The sequence below is a fragment of the Oncorhynchus masou genome, chromosome 22 (genome assembly GCF_036934945.1).
Source record: "Oncorhynchus masou masou isolate Uvic2021 chromosome 22, UVic_Omas_1.1, whole genome shotgun sequence".
NCBI classification, from domain to species: domain Eukaryota; kingdom Metazoa; phylum Chordata; class Actinopteri; order Salmoniformes; family Salmonidae; genus Oncorhynchus; species Oncorhynchus masou.
In genome coordinates this window covers 11043640-11063794 of record NC_088233.1, presented here as the reverse complement: position 1 = coordinate 11063794, position 20155 = coordinate 11043640, and the positions used below count along the sequence as shown (strand labels likewise).

The 20155-nt window shown below is 43.6% G+C and overlaps 2 protein-coding genes across 4 annotated transcripts in view; one reads left to right on the top strand and one right to left on the bottom strand.

The window, feature by feature from the left end:
- LOC135509007 (prickle-like protein 1) overlaps nt 1–12122 on the top strand; it is a 102064-nt gene extending 89942 nt beyond the window's left edge. Inside the window, exons 4-8 of the mRNA XM_064929289.1 lie at nt 653–790; nt 2207–2410; nt 6507–6693; nt 7221–8132; nt 8352–12122. Of these exons, the coding sequence (XP_064785361.1) occupies nt 653–790; nt 2207–2410; nt 6507–6693; nt 7221–8132; nt 8352–9289 (2379 nt within the window). The 3' untranslated portion in view covers nt 9290–12122. The remainder of the gene's footprint in view (nt 1–652; nt 791–2206; nt 2411–6506; nt 6694–7220; nt 8133–8351) is intronic.
- Nucleotides 12123–12211: 89 nt separating this feature from the next.
- Nucleotides 12212–20155, bottom strand: part of LOC135509008 (periphilin-1-like) — a 47328-nt gene continuing 39384 nt past the window's right edge. For 2 of the 3 annotated variants that reach the window (XM_064929290.1, XM_064929292.1), the window contains one exon: nt 12212–13755. In XM_064929290.1, the coding sequence (XP_064785362.1) occupies nt 13564–13755 (192 nt within the window). In that variant the 3' untranslated portion in view covers nt 12212–13563. The remainder of the gene's footprint in view (nt 13756–20155) is intronic. The other variant, XM_064929291.1, reaches the window with a different exon arrangement.

The window sequence follows — 20155 nt, the reverse complement described above, 5'->3', positions numbered from 1 at the left end:
CGACACTTGTCCTTCCCTGCCTTGCAGTAAACCTCCGTTTAAGACCACCTACCAGGGTTGGGGTCAATTCCATTCCAATTCAGACAGGAAATAAATGGAAAGTCCAATCCTCCAAGCAATGACATTTCATTTGACTTCCAGTTTACTGAATTGAAATGGGATTGACCCCCCCCAGCTCTATGCCATTCTGTGATGGAGGACTTGGCATTCACGTTATCAGTCTTTAGTCCCTTGATCCAACGCTGGGTCACAGACTGTCATGCCCTGGGTACAGCCCTTTGACTATGATTTGATGATGTCTGCTGACGGCCCCGACCAGTGGGACAGGCGACGCTGGGTCACAGACTGTCATGCCCTGGGTACAGCCCTTTGACTATGATTTGATGATGTCTGCTGACGGCCCCGCCCAGTGGGACAGGCGACGCTGCTGAAAGACGTCCTTTATATGTGCCACCACCGCAGTGACATCACAGCCTGAGCCAGAGCTGCTTCTCTTTGTGGTTCTTCCCCTCGTGATTCCACTCTAAACACAACCCCTGTAAAACGTCTGCTTTCCCTTGGTAACGGTTGTCACTCTCTGCTTTGTGTTGTACAATTAAAGTCCACTTTGGACGATGTTTAACGAAGGCCTGTCTTCTTTCACTCCCTTCAGGGCCGCTACTGTCAGTCTCTCAGTGAGGAGGAGAAGAAGGAGCTCCACATGTTCAGTGTCCAGAGGAAGAAGGAGGCGCTGGGGAGGGGCTCTCTCAAACTGCTGCCCCGAGACCTGCTACACAGCGTCTGTGAACATGTAAGTCCCCTCTCGCACACCGCCACTCAGGAAATAAATGGAAAGGTCCTAACAGGAATATTTTCACATGAGACACATAAACCAACAGGTAGATGGGGAATTTTTAAGGCAACATACCGGTCAAAAGTTTTACACCACTTAATCATTCAAGGGTTTTTCTTTATTTTTACTATTATCTACATTGTTGAATAATAGTGAAGACATCAAAACTATGAAATAACACATATGGAATCATGTAGTAACCAAAAAAGTGTTTAACAACTCAAAATATATTTTATTCTTTAGTAGTACACATGATTCTTTAAAAAAGCCACCCTTTGCCTTGATAACAGCTTTCCACACACTTGGCATTCTCTCAACCAGCTTCACCTGGAAGATGTAGAAGATGTACAATGTAAAAAATAAAAACCCTTACATGAGTAGACGTTCCAAAACTTTTGACCGGTATTGTATGTAACAGTTTGCGAAGTTACAGGAACTGTTGTAAGCCATATAACCCAATTACATGACTATTGAGAAGCGAAAAGCAGAACTATCTGTAGCCTGTGCTTCACTAGAGGAGTCCGTTTCACCTTAGAACCTCCTCTTCCTCTGTGTTGTATGTCAACCATGCTATGTAAGAGATCCCTAAACATATGGTGGTTTTGCAGCCATCGGAAATCTAAAAAGCCTCTCAGAGCTGGAGTGTAGCTCCAGTGGGTTGACTGACTCTGTGCTCTGCTCGATCCTCAGTGTTTTATTTAGTGTACTTACAAATGGGGCCTGAGCAGCCCGGGGGATGACTATTAAGCTTGGTCAACACACAGCTCTGCTCTGCAGTGGCTCTCCCTGCTGTAAACTGTTAATGTGATGTTGTTTGTAGTCCCAGTGTTAAAGCACTGCCTGTGTCCTCACACGACACACACACAGAGAAACCGAGAGGAACAACCCAACTGCAGAGGGACCGTAGTCGACCACACGGTCAGAATTCCCATAATAACACCAGATGCCATGTTATGAACTGTACTGATGCGGCCCCTCACAGATGGGAGTTGGGCACGTATCTCAACCCTCCTCCTCTCTCCAGTAGGGAATGGGGACAGGGGGACTTAGTGGCCATATGATACCCTAGTTAGTATCCAGGCTGAGGCCATGCTGTAGGATTAGATAGGATAGCCACACACTCCAGAATGGAAGTTACATAACCAGGGCATTTGGCCATAATTGTTGACATGTTTTCACTGTGCAATCAACCACACATTTAACTAGTAATGAAATTCATGTTGTTGTTTTTTAAAGTCAGCACTTTAAAAATTACAATATGCCATTTTTACTGGTCATTTCATTGAAATGTATATAACCCATTGAATCTTGAAGAACAACTTCCCTAATGAGCTTAATGCAATAATACTGTCCCTTGTGTGGATTTCATCACAGTGTGGGGAGAGCATCAACGGAGGGGAGATGACGGTTTTTGCCTCCAGAGCGGGTCCTGGGCTGGCCTGGCACCCAGCATGCTTTACGTGCTCCACGTGTAGTGAGCTGCTGGTTGACCTCATCTACTTCTACCAGGATGGAAAGATCCACTGTGGCCGACACCACGCAGAGCTGCTCAAGCCACGCTGCTCTGCCTGCGACGAGGTGAGTGTGGAGATGCACTGTGGCCGATGCCAGAGCGGAGTTGAGCATGATTTCCAACCGCTCATTCCAACCGCTTCGCTAAAAATCCATCCTGCGCTCACAGGAATAAAAACCATCCTGCTCTCACATGAACAAAACCATCCTGCTCTCACAGGAATAAAACCATCCTGCTCTCACAGGAACAAAAACCATTCTGCGCTCACAGGAATAAAACCATCCTGCTCTCACATGAACAAAAACCATCCCGCACTCACATGAACAAAAACCATCCTGCGCTCACAGGAACAAAAACCATCCTGCGCTCACAGGAATAAAAACCATCCTGCTCTCACAGGAATAAAAACCATCCTGCGCTCACGGGAATAAAAACCATCCTGCGCTCACAGGAATAAAACCATCCTGCGCTCGCATGAACAAAAACCATCCTGCGCTCACAGGAATAAAAACCATCCTGCGCTCACAGGAATAAAACCATCCTGCGCTCACATGAACAAAAACCATCCTGCGCTCACATGAACAAAAACCATCCTGCTCTCACAGGAATAAAAACCATCCTGCGCTCACAGGGATAAAACCATCCTGCTCTCACAGGAATAAAACCATCCTGCACTCACAGGGATAAAACCATCCTGCGCTCACAGGGATAAAACCATCCTGCGCTCACAGGGATAAAACCATCCTGCTCTCACAGGAATAAAAACCATCCTGCTCTCACAGGAATAAAAACCATCCTGCTCTCACAGGAATAAAAACCATCCTGCTCTCACGGGAATAAAAACCATCCTGCGCTCACAGGAATAAAACCATCCTGCTCTCACAGGAACAAAAACCATCCTGCGCTCACAGGAATAAAAACCATCCTGCGCTCACAGGAATAAAACCATCCTGCGCTCACATGAACAAAAACCATCCTGCGCTCACATGAACAAAAACCATCCTGCTCTCACAGGAATAAAAACCATCCTGCGCTCACAGGGATAAAACCATCCTGCTCTCACAGGAATAAAACCATCCTGCACTCACAGGGATAAAACCATCCTGCGCTCACAGGGATAAAACCATCCTGCGCTCACAGGGATAAAACCATCCTGCTCTCACAGGAATAAAAACCATCCTGCTCTCACAGGAATAAAAACCATCCTGCTCTCACAGGAATAAAACCATCCTGCACTCACAGGGATAAAACCATCCTGCGCTCACAGGGATAAAACCATCCTGCTCTCACAGGAATAAAAACCATCCTGCTCTCACAGGAATAAAAACCATCCTGCTCTCACAGGAATAAAACCATCCTGCACTCACAGGGATAAAACCATCCTGCGCTCACAGGGATAAAACCATCCTGCACTCACAGGAATAAAACCATCCTGCACTCACAGGAATAAAACCTTCCTGCTCTCACAGGGATAAAACCATCCTGCACTCACAGGGATAAAACCATCCTGCACTCACAGGGATAAAACCATCCTGCTCTCACAGGAATAAAACCATCCTGCTCTCACAGGAATAAAACCATCCTGCACTCACAGGAATAAAAACCATCCTGCTCTCACAGGAATAAAACCTTCCTGCTCTCACAGGGATAAAACCATCCTGCGCTCACAGGAATAAAACCATCCTGCACTCACAGGGATAAAACCATCCTGCACTCACAGGGATAAAACCATCCTGCACTCACAGCAATAAAACCATCCTGCTCTTACAGGAATAAAAACCATCCTGCACTCACAGGAATAAAACCATCCTGCTCTCACAGGAACAAAAACCATCCTGCACTCACAGGAATAAAACCATCCTGCACTCACAGGAATAAAAACAAAATGCCACTACAAATTCGCCACATTCATTAAAATCACAATCATAGTGGTGGAAAAAGTTCCTAATTGTCATACTTAAGTAACAGTACAGACACCTTAAAAATGACTCAAGTAAAAGTCATCCAGTAAAATACTATTTGAGTAAAAGTCGAAAAGTATTTGGTTTTAAATATACTTAAGTATAAAAAGTAAATGCAATTGCAAAAATATACTTAACTATCAAAAGTAGAAAGGTAGAAATCATTTCAAATTCCTTATATTAAGCAAACCAGGCGGCACCATTTTCATGTTGCAATTTTACCAACATCCATCTATTTTTGTGACTTACCATTTGTTTTCGGAACCAAAACATATGGATTTATATAAACATGGAAAAGTTAATGTAAGAAGCTCACATCATTTCAAATAAGCTACATGTTTATTTTTTAAAAACCTTTATTTAACTAGGCAAGTCAGTTTTGAACAAATTCTTTTTTACAATGACGGCCTACACTGGACAACGCAGGGACAATTGTGCGCCGCCCTATGGGACTCAATCACAGCCTTGATATTAAACAGCATATAAAACACTAAATAGGTCAGGCGCCAGACAGGGAGCCTAAGGAACGGAAATTAATTATTTAGGCTATATTATTTCAATTATTTCAAGGCTATAGCCTACAAAGAAATACATTCTGAAGCATTTGCGAGCGACACTAGGCTGGTAGGGACATAAAGCGCTCAGCATTTAAACATTTCGTTCTATTAAATTATTATAGTCTATAAATTGCGCATGTAGGCTGTGATTTAATTAGAATGAAATACAAATTAAACGAAAAATGCCTTATTAGGCTCAGCCTCCAGTGCCTTTGAATTAATTTTTAGAAAACACAAGTTTGTCCAGAGTCTGTGGCTTCAGGCTCATGCCATTGTGCCTGGAGAGCTGGCCAGCAGTGGAGAATATCCTCTCCAGACTTGCAGAGTCACTGGGATGCTAAACACGCTTCGGCAAAATTACCCAATCTAAACAGAAAGCTTCTTGAAGGTTGGAATATACCAGGCCTATTGGGACACAATCAATGATGGCCTATTATATAGAAAAGTTCTGTTCATTTTTGTTCTGTTAAGAGATCTGATTTTTAGTTTATAATTACTTTGCTAAAATGACACACTTAGTTATCAATCTACCTCATTCCTTTCTTTTGGCATGTGCACATAGTAAGTACACCATCATGCTTTCGGGAATATGTGTATTTTCAGATTACACTATGATTCTTTAGTTGTAGACACTACATCACTGCTCTCCCTCTCTTGCTCTTCCTCTTTAAAAGTCACCTTGATGTTGCATCTGTGTGTTTTATCAGTTTCTTTATGAAAATATATAGTGAACTCCATGAGAGTAGCTAAAGCAAGGGGCTATAGCAGCACACAAGTAGACTAGAAGCAAGGGGCTATAGCAGCACACAAGGAGACTAGAAGGGGCTATAGCAGCACACAAGGAGACTAGAAGTAAGGGGCTATAGCAGCATACAAGGAGACTAGAAGTAAGGGGCTATAGCAGCCCACAAGGAGACTAGAAGCAAGGGGCTATAGCAGCCCACAAGGAGACTAGAAGCAAGGGGCTATAGCAGCACACAAGGAGACTAGAAGCAAGGGGCTATAGCAGCACACAAGGAGACTAGAAGCAAGGGGCTATAGCAGCACACAAGGAGACTAGAAGTAAGGGGCTATAGCAGCACACAAGGAGACTAGAAGTAAGGGGCTATAGCAGCACACAAGGAGACTAGAAGTAAGGGGCTATAGCAGCACACAAGGAGACTAGAAGTAAGGGGCTATAGCATCACACAAGTAGACTAGAAGTAAGTGGCTATAGCAGCACACAAGGAGACTAGAAGCAAGGGGCTATAGCAGCACACAAGTAGACTAGAAGCAAGGGGCTATAGCAGCACACAAGTAGACTAGAAGCAAGGGGCTATAGCAGCACACAAGTAGACTAGAAGTAAGGGGCTATAGCAGCACACAAGTAGACTAGAAGTGCATGCTGGGGAGGGCTGGCACTACTGGATCGAAATTGGAGCGGGCGAGAAAGCCGATGCTCCTGCCTTCGGGAATCTCGCTCCACAGTCCAGTCAAATTGGGCACACTCCGCTCACATACTCTGGCCGACACATAAAACCACGCTGAGTCAGATTCAAACTCACCAACACAGGCATATGTTCTCTGGAGGCAACAGCAATAATCACTAGACCAACCCAAGACACACACTTGTCATCTAACTGTGTTAATGTTTCCATCGTCAGGTTATCTTTTCTGACGAGTGTACGGAGGCGGAGGGGCGTCACTGGCACATGAAGCACTTCTCCTGTTTTGAATGTGAGACGGTGCTGGGGGGGCAACGTTATATCATGAAGGATGGTCGGCCATATTGCTGCGGTTGCTTTGAGTCTCTCTATGCAGAGTACTGCAAGGCCTGCGGGGAACACATTGGTAAGACCTGACGATACGCATACAGACCACTGCTTCTGCCATTGTGAAGAAAATGGCAGAAACTAAAATAAACACACATAGTAAACTGTTAGACATAACCTATCAATGGTTTTTAGGCAGTGAGTGTGTTAGCAGGGCTCTATACAGTGACATTACATTTTACACACATACGTACCTAAATATTCTGCTGTGCACATCTGGATTTTTTAAATTTAGGAGCACCAGTACACAGTGCTTTAATACCTTCAATCTTTTTTATTGATCTAAATGTCTTTGCGTGTGCCTACATCTCTCACCTTAGGCACACATGCTCCTTGTAAAAGTCAGCATAGCCCTGGTTAGTAATCCAATGCAGAATATCAAAACAAAATGTATCATGTCAATATTTTCAGCCAGTATGAACATGTTACATGACACATACCTATGAGGAACTTGACAATGAGTCAGGGAATCACACCACAAAAAGTGTTTCACAAAATACAAATATTTCCTCACATCTGTGCTAAGTCTTTCTCCATTCCCGTTAGGTGTGGACCACGCCCAGATGACGTACGACGGTCTCCGCTGGCACGCCACCAAGGGTTGTTTCTGCTGTGCCCAGTGTAAGAGCTCTCTGCTGGGCTGTCCCTTCCTGCCCAAGCAGGGCCGGATCTACTGCTCCAAGGCCTGCAGTCTGGGAGAGGACATCCACGCCTCAGACTCCTCCGACTCCGCCTTCCAGTCCGCGCGCTCCCGCGAGTCCCGCCGCAGCGTCCGAATGGGCAAGAGCAGCCGCTCAGCCGACCAGTGCCGCCAGTCGCTCCTCTTCTCGCCCTCCGTCAACTACAAGTTCCCCGGGTTTACCGGTAACCCAGACACCGATACGCTCGCCAACAAGCTGGCCCACCTGGGTTTAACCAACGAGGAGTGCTTCTGGAGGGGGAGGGAGGACACCGAGGGCCCCGAGGACCGGGGCGAGGAGGAGTGGGCCGAGCACGAGGACTACATGACCCAGCTGCTGCTCAAGTTCGGGGAGCACGGAGTCTTCCAGCAAGGTGAGGTGGTCGACTCCAGACCTAGAACCGATCTGTGGATGACCGAGGCTGAGGTCAAGATGAAACAGTGTGAGCCTCAGGGCTCTAGGGCTGAGACTGGAGGAGGATGTGGAGGAGGGTCAGGCAGCCAGAGCCTGGCCAATAAGAAGTACCAGACAGATATGTACTGGGCCCAGTCCCAGGACGGGCTGGGGGATTCGGCCTACGGGAGCCACCCTGGCCCGGCCAGCAGTAGGAAGCTCCAGGAGCTGGAGCACGGTGCTGGGAGCATCGGGGGTACCAGCTTCCAGAGGGAGGAGAAGCAGTGGTATGACAACTCTCTGGAGTGCATCACCGACAAGGTGAAACGGACAGATCAGAGTGTCAGGGACTCCATGGACTCACTGGCACTGTCCAACATCACGGGTAAGACATGTTACATCTCTATTAAAATAGCCTTTTAGTCCAGTACTAGGCTTGATTTGTCCTGGAATCCGGCCCTGAGAAATGACCAGGTCTTGATCTGATTTGCATCCTAATGTTCAATGTTCTGTGATGGCAGAATGTTCTTTGAAACATCACTGTGGTGAAAATACAACTTGTACAAATACATGTCATTATCTCTCTCTCCCGCTCTTCTCTCAGGTGCCTCTGTAGATGGCGACAGTAAAGAGAGACCTCTGGTCTACTCCTTACAGAGCTTTCAGGAACTCGAGGCTGAGAGAGACTGTGAGAACACAAGCAACATGGGAACTCTCAACTCCTCCATGTTAAACCGCAGTGCCAATTCCTTGAAGAGCCTTACGTCTGAGCTGGAGCAGGAGGAGAACGTACCAGAGGAAGAGAAGGCCCCTCTTCCCTCTCCCCCCAAGCCTCATGTCCCGGCGTTGAGACGGACTCGATCCCAGTCTCGACCACAACAGGTGAAGTTCTCCCCAGACGTCGTGGACAACAGTCGCTATGGTGATCTGCAGGTGCGCCAGCCTCCGATGAGCGAGCGGACGCGGCGGCGAGCATACCATTTCGAGGAGCAGGACCAGGAGATTGGTGACTCGGGCTCCGGCCGCTATCACAACCACCACCACAGGAGACGCCGCAGCCGCAAGTCACGCTCCGACAATGCTCTCCACCTGGTGCCCAAGGAGAGGGCCAATCGCATATACTTCAGAGAGGACCACAGAGGTCATATGGGACACGGCTTCAGCTCAAAGAGGCCCCAGCAGCTGGCCTTCCTGCCCAACCAGCAGGGGTATGGCCAGACCCAACATCCCCACCGCCATCCCCACCAAGCCACCTCAGACTTCAGACTCCAGCAAGGCCCAGCCATGGAGAGGTTCATGGGGTTGTGTGGGGACAGGGACCAGGATGACTGGTGCTCCACCTGCTCCTCTTCTTCCTCTGAGTCTGAGGAGGAAGGCTTCTTCCTGGGCCAGCCCATCCCCCAGACACACAGACACTACTATGATGGCCTGCCCAGCCCCAGCCACGTGGCAGGTCTGCCCTCCCCGCCTTACGGAGCAGTCCCACGGACTATGTCCAAAAAGAAGAAGGGGCACAAGGGGAAGAACTGTATCATTTCATAAGACTTAAATGATACTCTGTCTGCAACCCCCTTCTGAATATCGTTGTTGTTGCCACTATTGTGAATACAGAAATGGCCCGCTTGTTAAAACTGTCTTGCCAACTGGATGTAATACATGTTAACATGGCTCGGATACTATTATTGAATTGCATTACAAAAAAAACAGTTGCATAAACACATTTCAAAACTGTCATCATAATTGTATTAGAAAAAAATGTATGCAAATAACTCTGAACAAATGTATTTATAAAAACACCATTTAGAGAGTAGCGGAAATTACTATTTAACAGTGCAGATATTAATGTATATATTGTAAAGTGTAATTGTTTTTATAACCCTGAGTCAAATGTTTTTGTAGTGGAATGGCATTGAAAGACAAAACTGATAGCAGTTATCAAAGAATCTTCTCTTTTCTTAACCAGGGTTTGAAAAATGAAATATATGATATGCTGCCAGCAAAGGTATTCAGAGTGCAGAGTTTGACCCTGGGCCTGGTTTCCCAAAAGCTATTTCTTGGTTGCTAAAATTCAAATAGTTCTCCTAATTTCAGTTTGTGTGACAAAACAAGCAAGTATAGTACCATTTGGAGGGCGGCAGGTAGCCTAGTGGTTAGAGTGGAGGGGCGGCAGGTAGCCTAGTGGTTAGAGTAGAGGGGCGGTAGGTAGCCTAGTGGTTAGAGTGGGGGGGGCGGTAGGTAGCCTAGTGGTTATAGTGGGCGGGCGGCAGGTAGCCTAGTGTTTAGAGTGGAGGGGCGGCAGGTAGCCTAGTGATTAGAGTGGAGGGGCGGCAGGTAGCCTAGTGGTTAGTGTTGGGCCAGTAACCAAAAGGTTGCTGGATCAAAACCCTGAGCTGACAAGGTAAAAACCTGTCGTTCTGCCCCCTGAATAAGTCAGTTAACCCACTGTTCCCCAGTAGGCCGTCATTTTAAATAAGAATTTGTTCTTAACTGACATGCCTACTTAAATAAAGGATAAATTAAAAAAACATCTAAACTGCTGTGAAATATTTTCCATAACCCAACATTTTTTTTTTCAGCTGTACTAAACAAAGACGCAAAAACTAAACATGGGAAGCATAGAAATAGCTCACATAGAACAGATCTACCACCTCTTAGACTTGCTTTCAATGAGACTGACAGATCTATAACTCACATCTCTGAATTTGGTCGGGTCACCCAAAATAAGTGACATATTCCAGCTTTAAGGCCCAGTTCTCCGTTAGAACCTTCGTTAAATCTCCAAGCTTTTTCTCAAAACCATCTTTAACGTTGCACTTGAAAACGCTCTTAAGCTAACATGCTGACCACACCGCTCGCTTCGCAAAATACAATTTAAACATACATGTTATTCGATCATTGAATTGGCATTGCCAAGCGCTAAAATAGAAGTCAGTTCTAATGCAAGATCTGCCTCTCTTATCTCATTGGTCTATAGTAGCATATGCCCACGTGCCAACTCCTGATTTGTTGTTATACCCACGTGGGTGATTGAAAGATGAACCGAGGTCGGTCGGGCGTGGTAATACACCTTTTTATGAAAGTTAGTTGCCAATCGCCATATAAAGTCCGAAGAAGAAAAATCCTGGAAGGATATAACTAGAAACGATTCGGTTGACCGTTTTTTCTGTGTGGATTAATTGTCAGAGTAGAGGACCTTGTGCATTTCAGGTAAAATAACCAAAATATTTATATCCCAGGACAAATTAGCTAGCAACAGCAAGCTAGCTCGCTAAATTGCCATAAATGTTCATACTTTTCAACCGGTCCCCAAATGTATATAATTGGTTCAGAGTTTGTTTTGATATTTTAACCTGCGTGTCGTGATCGCGTTTGGTGTGTTGTGGACAAAATACATTTTTGCACAATGGCATGCGCGGTTTGGGTACGGTGTTACGCCTACTTCAGACCACTTGTAGAACAGCTAAGTGCATCAACTGCTTTTTTGCCCTCCCGCGTCGTCACTTTATACACAAAAGATAAACATAAACCATTTGATTCTAACAGTCTCCCTGTGACCACCGATAACATCAGATCAAAGTTGACTACAAATACAATGTTGCGTAAAGGTCTTAGCAATTGATACAATCGACATATAAAAACATTAAAATCAAAACCAGGATGACTGCATTAAAATATAAAACGGTAGGCTATAGGCATTTTTCAATCATATTTAAATACATTTCATGTTCGGTCAATTGAGTTCCTTTTTGCCACTTGTTGGCTACAGTCTAATTTGCCTCAAAATATTTAATGTCAAATAAAATGTGTGGCCTAACATGGTGTGCCAAATCGGTGATTTAACGCATTTCTATTGGGTAAAGCATTAGAATAAACCACAACATTTGCAGCCATAGGTGGTAATCACGCTCTAGGAGCTGATCCGTCGTAAGTATTGTGAAATAATGCTAATGTTAAGGTAAGATTTTAATAGAGAGAGCTGATCCGAGAGCAGCGTTCCTTTCTTTCGATCCCATCAGTGTCAACACATACTCCCAACGATGCACCAAGTGACCGTTCTCTCTGCGTGGCGTTTTGGGAAACTCATGCTACAGCTTCAACCGTTGTAGGAAAGATGCATCGTTAAAAAACACTTGTAAACCTAAAGTTCCAACGCTGTCGGGAAACCGGGCCTAGGATATTTCTACATGTGCTTTTTAATGCAGTTAGAGCTCTGACAGGACTATCACATGTACTATGTAGGGCCTTGTTGGGTTGAATATTTTATTCATGGTTCATATTGTATTGTAAACAGATCAGTCATCTGTATAAATGTAAGACCTGGAATATAAAGGCTAAGATTGATGCTAATAATAATTGTAATAAAAAATATATTATAAACGTAATGAGAATGTGATTTTATTCTGTCCCAAAAAGCTGGTACAGAACTAGTACTGTATAAATAAGGAGTATAGTGTGGAGCACCAGTTGTTACATCACTTTTATTACCAAATAGAAAATAAGATGTAAATACACAAAAATATGCAAACTCTATATGATCAGGTTGTTTTACTACTTGGTCAGAAAGCCAGTAGTAGTGGATGACAGAGTAAAGAAATGACAGCTGGACATCTAGAGAAACGACGGCAGAATTCTCTTTTCAAGTCTGAAATCTAGAACAGCATTGAAACAAGCCAATCAAATTAGAACGCTTCGTTTTTTTCTTCATATTTTCTTCTATGTCCTCCCCAAAGCAGTGGTGACCAACTGGTCGATCTCAAAGGCATTTCTTGTCTATCTCAAACATTTATGTAAAAAAAAAAAAATCCTTGCGTTTGTATAATTTGTTTGTCTTGCGCTGTTGCCGGTAGATGCACTTGATTCAGCTGCCCTGCACGCCGGGTAGACAAAGTGTTTCAATTTTGGACCATTTCATTTGTCTGAAGATACAAACTCTGCCTTCCCGGCGGGCCTGCAGAGCAAATGAAGTGCACTAAAGGCCTACCACTGGCCAATCGGATGGCTCAGATTACAGTGTCTGCAGTAACGTAGCAGGAGTGAAGGAAAGCTACAGATACTGTGAGATTTCAAAACCATTAGGAGAGAGAGACTGAGAATGAGATCCTCCATCAGCTGGATGACAGTATCCTTTTTGGTCAGTGTCAGCGGAGGAAAGGGAGAGTAGAGGGATGTTGAGAGGCGGACTGCTAAGACTGACCATCAGATACAGGCACCATCAGCCCAGTAAAATTTAAAGCAAATTATTTAAATATGCTCACTTAGCTTCGACTCACAAGTAATACAAACACTGATCTATATTACTTTGTGATCATATAGCCTACCTCAAATTTTGAAATATATATTTTTTAAATGGTCCGAACAACAATATGTTGGCAGGGAAATTAAAGCGAAGCCAATATGCCGTGATAATGTATTGGGCCTATAGCTTACTGTACAAACCTCATGGTTACAGAACTGTTTTTAATTGGTTAATGTAGCACAGGCTTAGGTTTTTTAAGTCATATTTAGGAAACATCCGAGTGGTAGATCTGGACTTGCATTTCGACTCAGTGATCTCAACTTAGAAAAGGTTGGCGAAAATAAAAAAACACTTATTCTCAATTAAGCATGTTTTCAATAAAATCAAGTAACTTTTTTTTGTGACCAATTATTCTTAGGTTAAAATGTTACCTGAATGTGAATGTTTCCCTCTTATTGACACAGTATTGAGAGAATATCACACAGGGTTGCACACAGGGTCACAATGTCTATACCACTGGCCAAACTCCACCTCTGGTCCATCAATCCTGGTATGTAGTAAGGGGATTTGTGGTTCCCCCTCATGTTGATGGTTGGGGCTTTATGACCTGGTCCAGCTCTATGATGAAGTGTCGGAGGTCGTCAAGGCAACGCTCCCTGATCTCAATCAGGTTGTCCTTCAGAGGGTTCTGAAGCATCTTCTCCAGACTGGGCTCCTTGATAACCAGCATCTTTACCACCGTGCCAAATGTCTCGCAGTCCTGCTTGTACCGCTGCACACACGCACAGACACACACGCACAGACGCACACGCACAGACGCACACGCACAGACACACACGCACAGACACACACGCACAGACACACACGCACAGACACACACGCACAGACACACACACACCTACATTAGAAATGTAGCCTATACAAACCATAGTCTGCTGTTCTAAAACACCTCACAGTCCAACATTAGCAATGTATACAAACCCTCCAGTGTGCACTGTTCTGAAACATAGTAGAAAAACATCCTAATAGGGAAATTGATTAACCACCATAGAATCAACAACATGAAGTACAAAGACAGTCATTGACTGCATAACAAACGTACCACCACATTTTTATTTATTTATTTATATATATATATATATATATATATATATATTTTTTTTTTCTCAATGTAACCTTTATTTAACTAGGCAAGTAAGTCACATGAACCAGGAATAAAGCACATTCAGAAGCAGGAGAAGCTAGCGTCACATTCAATGAATTGTACAATGTGCACTAACACCTTCGCATCAAAGTGTGTTTAATAGCTGTAACACAAGTAGAGAACACTCAGGTTCAGTCTCCTCGTTCCAACACTTGACTGTGAACTTAATGAACCCACATTTTCTGGCAAGTAGGTGTATTCAACGAAACAGGTGTGTCCAACCTTCCATTGGAACAAAATGGAGCGAAGGTGTTATATTAGCAGACTGTTAGCGGTTCAGTTCCTCCACATGGTAACTAACAGACTCATGTCCAGCAGGCAGCTCTGGTTTTACAGCCTGCCACACTAGAAAGGGCTGATAACCTCTCTATTAAGCCAGGGCTAGAGTCCCAACCAGATGCTAGCCCACTGGGCAGTAGGTCTGTATCACCTGGGGGGGGGGGTAGGGGGGTAAGTGAACGTTGTGTGTGTTTGATCCCTCCTGGAGGTCAGCACTCTAGCTAGATCTGGAACTTTTAATACAAATGAAACCTTCAGCCCACACTGTGTGAGCTTTTAAAACCAATGAAACCTTTAGCTCACACCGTGTGAGCTTTGAACGACGTTGTCGTTGGCGATTGACTCCCTGAAAGAATCACAATAACTAAAACACTGGCTTAATTCAACATTACTTCTAAGTCACTAAAGAAGTTACTGTATGTGCGGTAGGCCCCCCCCTCCCCCCATTTTTTTATTTATTAGTGGCAACTGTTCTTTCCAGTCGTAAAATATATTTTATTGCAGGAATAATAGACTATAATGGCTTTGTCAGACAGTCTCATTCTCTGCGTCACTTTCACAAAACAGCAAGAGAGTCCTTTGACCTATTTCTCTCTAGTAGTGATCTAATTAAGTCCCAGGAAGCTTCGTTAAGAGGTAGGACTGTGTCATGTCATGTTCCATTTTGGAAATCTGGGCTGTAGTAGTCTTTCTACTTTAGAATAGTTTAAGCAAAGAAAACGCTTAATTTAAAAAAAAATCTTCTGACTGTGCAGGACAAAATATATCAAGTGAGTTGAAAGTCATAAAGAAGAGTTGTAGAATAGTGCAGAGAGGTCTAAGGACAGATAATCTGGATTGAGGAGGAAGTGGGTTTGACCCTAGTATAAATCAGGCCTTGCTGCAGGACACCTTCGGCTACGAGACCGTCCGCTATGAGCAAAGGGCATGTGTACATGTACGTGTGTTCAAGCCAAACCAGCCTATAGAGCTTTACATAGATAGCCTGAAATAAACACGAGCCTTAGGAGGTTGTGATGGAAGTCTGCTTGACCTGGCAGTATGGTACAAATAAAGGAGAGGATGTGATGTTTACGGTGTTCCTGTATCTCACAGGTTCAGAACAGAACCTAACACTACAACCTGCTAAACTATGGCCACTAGCACAGGGCTGAGGGCTCTTAAGATGAGGGAGGACCATTACTGTTTTAGGAGCGCGGCCTTATTTCTATTACAGCATATTGGATGACTGTCATTCATGTTCCATTCACCCAGCTCAATGTAAACATCCATCGTTTTAGGCTACTTACGAGATGATACTCAAATTATACCTATACCCATCATGAGGTTGCTACAACCTAGTCAATGAATGAAAGTTTACAATGTAGGTGCACAGGTCAAGAGACACTTGAGTAATCAAGGTGAGACATTGACACATTCAATATCGCTTTGCACAATCTTGCCTTCATCGAGCTGATCTAGGGTGTAATCATTAGTCCAACAGTTGCAAACAAGAGTTTTGATTTGACAAATTTAGGTATGTTCATCCCAGTTTCGTTCTGCTTGCTTCCGTTTAAGAAATGCTTTTCAACAAAAATCGGCGGAATAAATACACCCCTGATCACACGCAAACATAGTTCACTTTCATAGCAGCCAGATAGTAGAACTCCTCGCATCTACGTGCTCTCCTCCACTCACCTTTTCCCTTCGCTTGTGGACTTCAGTGCACAACACATCCGTGACCCGACGGAAAAATAATTACTGTAAGTCTATGGAAGGGGGTGAGAACCACAAGCCACCAACATTTTGTATTGAAGTCAATGCACACAGAGGAGGACGGACACTAGCTGTCCTCCGGTTAAAGCATGGAGAGAGCTGCTGAGGCTACTGTAGACCTTCATTGCAAAACAATGTGTTTTAATCAATTATTTTGTGACGTGAATATATTTAGTAATGTTTTATCTAAAAAGGTTCAGTAAGGCCTAACTCAATTGATCAAATATTTGTTTTCTTTTTTGTGTCTAAAGGGGTTCTAAAATGTAAAAAAAAAATAGAAATATCTAATAGCTAAATGATCGTTAGTATTACCATAGCTTAGTAGAACAGGACAGAAGTTAGTAGTAGGTTCTTAACACTACAACATCTAAACCATGGCCACGAGCACAGGGCTGAGGGCTCAATGGCCAAACAGTAGGAGAGACTTCAGTTGGGTGGGCCAAGTCAAGTCATGGAGGACCACAGTACCTTCAAAGGTCAGTGGAATGATAGTATGTCTAACCTGAAACAATGAGGATGAAAATAGGCCAAGACGATTGGGAAAGTTCACCCTATTCTATCAAATAAAACAAATATACACAAGGCGTATCCTAAGCACATATTCTAAGGTTTTGCTCATTAACTCAGAAGTCTAAACTGATCTTGTAGACTAGGACTTATATGGTATCAGTGATGCCACATTCAACTGGGAATTCCTACATAAGACCTGTCACACCTGATACCACCTGAGGTGTTTGAAGGGTCAACTGGGGCAAGCAAGGTAGGGACGTTAAGTGAAATTATACACACTACAGCAAACTCTCCTGAAAGAGACTAAATGAGGAGTCTGCTGTATATAGCTGCCAATTAAGAGTAAATTCAAATGAGTGCAGTTTGTGCCTCCAGCCTCCAAACGTCTCAAGGTCTCCCACATTCTCTCTCCCCATCTTTCAGTCCATCCCATCGTTTTAGCTCTCTCACTCAGTCTCTCCATTGCCCTGAAAATACCCTCTCAGCCCAGCTAGCTGCAGCATGCCGAGGCAGTTAACAGACAGTTATCTGCTCATTCCCGCATCCCTAACCCACATTGTGCAGGCCTGCAGGCTGCTCTCCGAACTGGAGCAGAACTGCAATGACCTGCAGAGGTGTGTTGCTGATGTAGATAAGATTAATGAACACATACGAGGGTTAGATTCTAGAGGGTCAATTCTACAAGATTCAAGAGTAAATCGGCACTCAAATTGAAAACGTTTACCCAAGAAAAGCATTAACCAAAGTGCTGCAGTATAGAGCCAAAACAACAACAAAATGGTCACTGTCCAAATATTTTTTGGGCTCACTGTAAGTGGTCTTATTTGTAAAACTAATCAAACACATGCCCAAGACAAAGTACAACAAACCAAACAAATACTGTAAAAATGTCAGAAATATAACCAACAGAAATATCCTGAATGTGGGAGATTCAAGGCTCGGCACACTTTATGCAAACAGATGACTCAGGGCGCATGCAGTATATGAATATCGTTGTCACAAAATGGGACGCTCTTTGTAGTGCATAGTCCTGCCGTTGTTGCTTTCGACAACAGTTTCGTTCCGCTCACACATTGACAGAGCAAACAATTCATTGCCCAGCGGTAGGGCTCTATATTTTACCACACTGTGGCAACAATGGAAGCAGGAGAAGAAAAACACTCATTGTTCTCTTCTGGCACAAAGTTTTTGTTTCACAAAATAATTATGTCGTGGTTCCCAATCAACTTCAAAAAAAAAATCACAACTTCAAGTTCGCTCCAGCTTGGTTTAGCTTGGCATTAGACTGCTGCATCAAATAAGCAGACTATTTTGCTTATTTTGACTATTTTATATTGATGACCAAATACAAATATTTGTGACTGTTCAAACAATAAACCAAACAAATGGCAGGCTTAGAATTCCCCCCAAAATTGTATTATTTAAAAAAATAATAATAATAACTACGTGATTCTGGGCTATTTTGAAAAGGTAAAAACAGTTGTAGCCATGTGCTTTTTCTCTGAGGAAAAATAACATTCTATTTTCAGCTGATATGGAAGTGAATACAGTCAAGCAGCACATTAAACTTAGATCATTTTGTAGGTTTCACAGACAAGTAAAATGATATTTGCCAGAGCATATTATTTAATTATAAATCAGATTATTTCACATGGAGCTGTGCGAAGCTAAAAGGCTAGCTAGCTTGCAAGCTATGTTTATCCAGCTCGCTAGCAAGAGAAGAGAACGTGATTCTTCTTTGCTTTCACCACAAATGTGAGAAAACCTCTGCTATCGTCCCCTTGTGAATGCTGCTATTTGGGATTCTAGCAATGCATGGACCAGTGAGATATCATGTGACCAAAAGGTGCATGCTGCTTTAAAAACACGGACTCTGCCCAGGCTCACTCCCACACATAACATGACGTATGTGATCTCAGGATCAGCCTTTAATGTCTGTAGGCTGTGTAGCCCATCATCACCCCATCATCACCCGCAGCCACCGGTTCACATAATGGCAGTGTTGGACTAACATCAACCACAGGTGTGTGGCCAACTTCACGTGTGGCCAACTTCCTCTTTAAACAACTTTCGTCTCCTGGTCAGTTTCAGTTTCTACTTTATTCTGAAACAGTTTGATCAAATGGGGAAACAATGAATACAGGCTGAATTTAGGATACGTTTGATCACTACACCGTGCTACAAGAGTAACTTGTTCATTTACCTTCAGAGTGGGTAAGCTTATTTGTGAAGGAGAGAAAATTGTTCCAGGTTTGAAGATGCATGAAGAAACAAGTAACATGAACGTGACAAAAGGAATGTTGTCACATCTCACAGTACCCACCAGCTAGGTAAGGCTGCTCTCGAGCGGCTAGATGTTCTTTACCATTCGGCCATCAGATTTGGCACCAATGCTCCTTATAGGACACATCACTGCACTCTATACTCTTCTGTAAACTGGTCATCTCTATATACCCGTCGCAAGACCCACTGGTTGATGCTTATTTATAAAACCCTCTTAGGCCTCACTCCCCCTCTATCTGAGATACCTACTGCAGCCCTCATCCTCCACATATAACACCCGTTCTGCTAGTCACATTCTGTTAAAGGTCCCCAAAGCACACACATCACTGGGTCGCTCCTCTTTCAGTTCGCTGCAGTGACTGGAACGAGCTGCAAAAGACACTCAAATTGGACATTTATCTCCATCTCTTCATTCAAAGACTCAATCGTGAACACTCTTACTGACAGTTGTGGCTGTTTTGCGTGATGTATTGTTGTCTCTACCTTCTTGCCCTTTGTGCTGTGGCCTGTGCCCAATAATGTTTTGTGCTGCTACTATGTTGTGCTGCTGCCATGCTGTGTTGTCATATGTGTTGCAGCCTTGCTATGTTGTCGTCTTTTGGTCTCTATGTAGTGTTGTGGTCTCTCTTGTCATGAAGCACGTTTTGTTGTACATTTTTATATTTTTATTTTGAATCCCAGCCCCCGTCCCTGCAGGAGGCCTTTTGGTAGGCCGTCATTGTACATAAGAATTTGTTCTTAACTGACTTGCCTGTTTAAATAGAGGTTAAATAAATCAAATAAAAACTGTTAACACCAGTCTGATTATGTTTGCCATCTTTCAAAACAGAAGAACTTTCCCTAAACTACAGTGTGTGTTGACACTGATTACATTTTCCCTTCATTAGGTTCCTATATACAATCTTCTAATCTACATGCTTTGAAGCTTTAAAAAAGTATGCGTGAGAATGTAAAAAAATAAATAAATAAAAAGGCCTTGTGATGAACAATTAACTCAAAATGAACGATTTCCCTTGACAATACTGCAGCTTCAAAAAAAAACGTTCTTAATTCTGTGTGTGTGTGAGGAAGAGCGTCATGGCACATTAACAATAATACAGAGTATTTAGGGAGTAGCGTTTCCTCAAACTTTACTCTGAAC